The following is a 5,488-nucleotide window of genomic DNA, read 5'->3' on the forward strand; positions in this document are numbered from 1 at the left end:
TATATTTGTAGTCTCCAGGGCTCACTGAAAAGGACAAGAAGCTTTTCTGCAATAAGCATTAAGGTTTAAAATCTTTAAAAGCTCAGAGATGTGATGGCCTAGGAAAGTGACACTGCAGTTTGGAGGCTTTCCTCTGTAGGTTGCTGGCTCCAACCCAGGAGGGGCCAAAAAGTAATAATAAATTGTAATTATCTCAATAGATCATTCCACAATTCTAGACAGATAAGGGTTTGTCTATGGGAATATAATTACAGGATCATGGCCTACAGCTTTTAATCTGACACCTGGCACAAAGATGCCATTTACACTTCATTTCACATGGTTTCATTATTCCTTTCTTCTCTAATCAGCCTAAGAACTGATGAGTACACAAATAGATACATTTTTCTACCTCGCTTCATAATGAAGTAATAATAATACATAGCTCTCAAGTGCTTTAGTATTTTCTTAATTATTATTATTTTAAAACAGTCACAAGTATAATATTATATCTATCATTTCAGGAGTCTTTGCAAATGTGGTTTCAGTAAGAGTATAGACCCACCATTCATCCCATTGTACACACTTCTGTGATGAGGTGACATGTCATCTGCTACTTGTCTCCTCAGGGTACCTTCTCTGCTGCTTCCTCCAAGATGCTTCAGATGTTCCGGACTTCCTCCATAATGCTGTTTGAGATGCTCAGGGCTAGTACCCCTCACTTTGTGGAGATGCTCTGTGCTTCCACTCAGTGCATGTTTCTGAAGGTGCTCTGGGCTGCCACTGCTGTGCTTTTGATGCTCTGGGCTACTACCAGGTCTATGTTTCTGAAAGTGTTCAGGGCTACTACTTAAAATGTGCTTAGGGAGAGTTTCTGGACTACTACTGGCATGCTTTTGATGCTCAGGACTACTTTTACCAATGGCTTTGTGATGTTCTGGACTTGGTCCTTTTAGGTGTTTCTGATGATCAGGACTTCCAGAGCTCCTGGGTTTTTGAAGGTGCTCTGGGCTAACACTCCTATGTTTTTGATGCTCAGGGCTTCCCTCACTCCTACTTTTTTGGAGATGCTCAGGACTGGTACTTGGGTGATGTTTATGATGGTCTGGACTGTCTGTACTTCCGGTGCTAGAAGTGCTGCTCCCATCACCAACATCTCGAATATAAGGACTTGCCGCATTTAACTGGCAGAGGCTGATTTGGCTGTCTATAGAACTCCTGCTGCCAGCTCCGCCACTTTTCTCTTCATCCAACAAAACACAGAGTTCTTTTAATTCCAGGTTCTCTTTAACTACTTCTTCTTGTCTCATTTCCAGTTCTTTCAGCTTCTGTAAATATAAGGCAACCTCTTTGTGCATAACCCCAGCACTGTACCTGCCCAGTCTTTGCCACTCTCGGGATACCTTCTTGCCTTTCTGTCTATCGTCATCCAAGAAACAACAAAGGTCTCTCAGTTCCTGGTTATCTTCTTGCAGCTTCTGATTGATATCCTTTAAAATATGACAATCATCAGTGAGAGAAGTTTCCAAAAATGAACATTTATTCAAACATTCAACAGTGTAAGAGCCAATTAACAGAAATGCTACAGATCTGTCATCTAATTTCCCCAGCTTCCTCTATTAAGGACATGTCAGCCAAAACAAGAACTAGAAATTTTGCATGTTGCCTGACCTGCTACAACTGCACAGTGTTTCTGTAAAAGAGGAAATTGTCCAGATACAAAAGTGAATATCGCCACGACTGAATCTGAAAAGGTTCCTAGATTATTTTCAGATATGGCACCAAAAATCTCATTTATTTAAGCAAAGATAATTGAAAACCCTTATTCTCCAAAAAGAGCAGAAGAAATCTCATCGTCTCTGTCATGAAATTTTCACTAGCATGATACTATCCTGTTGTACATTAGTAATGAACAAAAAACAGAAAGTGTAAGGGAGCTACTAATTTCATATATCGATGGTTTAAATCTATTTTAATTTGATGAACTACATACACAGACAAAACCAAACTCTTCACAGCTTAAAAATATTTCAGTGTTGTTTGATTTGAATCATAAAATATGATTGATGTTAAATTGGTTCAACCATTCTAAAATAAAAATCTCCTTTAATAGAGTCTCACTTCCCAAAAAAAAAAATTTTTAGAACATGCCCTCATACCCTTCTCCAACTGCTGAAAATTCATACTGGGAAGTAAACTCATTCAAGCTACTGCTACAGCAGAACATGATGCAGAGCAAACCTTTTTTATCCAGGAAGGGTGGTGTCAGCAGTGCACTGGCACTGGGCACACTAGCACAGGGGGCAGCAAATTAATAGAAGCACATGGGGGAAGAGGGGGAGCGCTCTGCACATGACCTGCTCACTTTTTAAATCTAAATACATTTCTAACAAATCACGTTTCCTTGTTATGTTTAATATGAAAACCAGAGATTAGCTAACCCTGCAACATATTAGCCTTTTGGAAAGTCCTATTTCTTCTACTTTCCTAATAACAAAGATGGCTGATGCGTCCCAGGCAGTAATCCCAGGACAGTCTTTTTTAAAAACAAAGGAATTGGCTGCTGAAATCCTGCTGAAGTTCAATGGGAGTTGGGAACCCAACACCCTCAAACTCCTTGGGGGAAAAAAAAAAACAAACAAAAACAAAAACAAAAAAAAAACAAAAACAAAAAACAAAAAACTGTAACCATAAAGCTTTCCAGAGCTAACTACCAAGTTTTTAAACGTATGTAAAATATTCTACTTGTTAAAAAGAGAATAAGACCTCTGTAATGAATAATATCTAAAATGAACTTTTAAAACTTTAAAGAGAGACCTATAAATTATTCAAAGAAAATTCATTTTCAAGTTCCATTTCAGGAGTATGAAAAAAGGGGGAAATAAATGTATCACTTAGGGAGTTCAGAGCTGGGTGCCACTATCACCTATCCCCACACATATTCCTTCAATTAAACTTGTTTATATAAAGCTTTTTTTTTATATATTTATAACCTCATATGCTGTAGTTACATCTTTGCCATACCAAGGCACACAGAATGACAGCCTGAACTTTGTATTACTAGGGCTAGTGTTGAAATTGACCCTTAGCTTTATTATTACTAATAATCAGCATGCTGTCAGATAGGATCCTGGCAATTTCTGATGCCATGTATTGTCAAAATGGAAACAAATCTAGCCATGCTTGGCAGGACAGGAAAATGAGAAAAGGGGGAAATTTCAGCACTTTAGAAGATTTTTTTTCTCCACTAAAGGTGCTCTGTATGAGCTAACAGTCTGAATCTGCTCTACAGGACTGGCACTTCCTCAGACCATGCCCTTCTGTGCATTTCTTCCCGCCCCCAACCTCAGTTTCCCCTTGGTTGAAAAACTTCCTTAGAAATTTCACATCTCCAGGCAAGAGGATGGAGAGTGTTCCCACAACTAGAGAAACTCATTTTTTCCATAAAACGATTTTGATAAGTTACATCACATGGCAGTAGTCTTTACACATGCCAAGTCTTGAGGGCAGGGTAAGCATGGACAATTCTCACCCAGAAAATACAGAGTTAATAATAACCAGGAATAACCAATAATCAACCAGGGAAACCCGATATGCCTCTCACCAGAGTCAGAGAAAATATTCTATAGAGAATTATTAGGACAGGTTTTAAAACAGAAACATCTCAAAAAAGGAGGAACTCTCTGAAGGTACATCCAACTCAGAGATTCCGTTATCACATCCTCTTTGCAGAACAAAGAAATCAGAGGATGGCATTAGTGAACCCAAATCAGGGAGGTTCCCCACAAATCTGTCACAGGGCATAAGGGAGACATAAATACTAAAGGCTCCCCAGAAGCCTGGTTGGAAACTTCACTGATAGGTTCAGAAACAATCTTAAAACAGTAACGGTATTTAACAGATCAGTAAGTCTTAAAAACTTCTGGGGCTGTGCAGCACTGCACCACCCATCATCTCGTCACCTCCACATGAAATGCAAACATGAAACCCCTTCAAATCTATGAGGTTTATGGATCAGGTGTACCCAGAACTCAACGTTTCTGATGAATCCTGTTTGACAGCTTGCCTCAGCACTGAGGCGAGAGATGAAAGCCAAGTGAATATTCAAGCAGTTCAAACTCCTGTTCTCTATTGAACAAATCCTAAAATCCTTATTCAATTTCTGTTCTGTCCTCACTAAGGGAAACTACCAACTCTCAATGAGAAATGACTGAAGGGAAACATTTAATGGGAGATGAAGGAATGCTCTCTCCATGTGGAATTTTCCCGGTGCAGGGGTGTCAGCTGCTTTCTCAGCATCATCCCTGGACTTCTGACGGTCTCTCTCCAAGTCTGTGCATGAGGGAGGGAAGCTGTTCTCATGACTCCCCATGCCCCCTAGCCTCACAGAGATCCTGTGCTTAACTCTTCCAACCCCACTCCCCAGTATATACCCCCCTCAACACAACCCAAAGGGAATCTGAGCATAATCCAATGACACTGACAGATATCAGTGTTTTGCAAGGAGCAAAATGCTGGTGAAATCCCAGGTTAGCTTCCCATATAGGATTCCCTGGCAATACAATTCCTCTAGCTCTAAAGGCCAGTGGCCACAAAGCTAGCACAAAAGCCAGGTGCTCCTCCACAGTGAAACCCTGGACTCACTGATGTCAAGAAGACTTTTAGCACTGACAACAAGCAGCTCCAGGGTTTCACCCCCACTCCCTCCCCCGGCATCTAGATGAATGTAAAGAGACCTGATAGAGGGATCAGACACCCATTCTTCCATGCCGGGCCAGAAAGAGAAGCCCCTCCAGGGGAGGAGGAGTGGGAAAGGAACACCCTGCCTGCCCTGGGTGTCCTGCCTGCGAGCAACCACGGGAGGACTCGGCCCTGGGTCATTTCCTTCCGTCGCTGGCGTCACCCAGTCTGAGAAGTGCGGCGCTTAGGAGTTTTCCTCAGCCCCCGCCTCAAAGCCATGGGTTGTGGTTTGGGTAGGGCTGATCCTGCCTCGAGGTAGAGAACCGGACAGGAGGTGGCCTCTGGAGGCACCTGCCAGCCTTGCTTCCTCAGGGCTGTACCCAGTGGCGTGGCTGGGGCTGCCCTTGCCTGCACCAGATGCAGAGATGTTAGGGGCTGGGGGAGACCTTACAGGAGCATCGGGGTCCACCCCCCTGCACGTGGGCAGGGACGACTGCCGGGGGCTGTGCCCCATGCTCAAACTGGCAGGGGCTGGGAGCTGCACTGACAACATGTCCCAGAGGCAAGACACGGGGCGCTGCCTGCCCCGCGCCTGGCCCAGCAAGGGAGGCAGGGGCAGGTGGGGGGGGTACCTTGAGGCCGCGGATCTCCCCGAGGTGCAGCTGGAGGCGGCGGTTGACCTCGCGGATGAGGTTGCTGTGGTCCAGCATCGCGCTCATCTTCTCCGCCTCGGCGCGGCGCAGGCTGCGCACCAGCTCCTCCTTGCTCCACTTCAGCAGCTCCTCATCGGGCACCTTGGACAAGTCCTCGCTCCCCGCCGCCGCCGCCC

The 5,488-nt window shown here is 44.0% G+C and overlaps 1 protein-coding gene across 1 annotated transcript in view; it reads right to left on the reverse strand.

Moving 5' to 3' along the window:
* Window positions 1-5,482, reverse strand: part of CCDC85A (coiled-coil domain containing 85A) — a 178,269-nt gene extending 172,787 nt beyond the window's left edge. Inside the window, exons 1-2 of the mRNA XM_025201576.1 lie at window positions 5,292-5,482; window positions 545-1,469 (exon numbers count right to left, since the gene is read on the reverse strand). Coding sequence (XP_025057361.1) covers window positions 545-1,469; window positions 5,292-5,378 — 1,012 coding nt within the window. The 5' untranslated portion in view covers window positions 5,379-5,482. The remainder of the gene's footprint in view (window positions 1-544; window positions 1,470-5,291) is intronic.
* Window positions 5,483-5,488: the final 6 nt, after the last annotated feature.

This window comes from Alligator sinensis, unplaced genomic scaffold (genome assembly GCF_000455745.1).
Source record: "Alligator sinensis unplaced genomic scaffold, ASM45574v1 scaffold432_1, whole genome shotgun sequence".
Classification (NCBI taxonomy): Eukaryota; Metazoa; Chordata; order Crocodylia; family Alligatoridae; genus Alligator; species Alligator sinensis.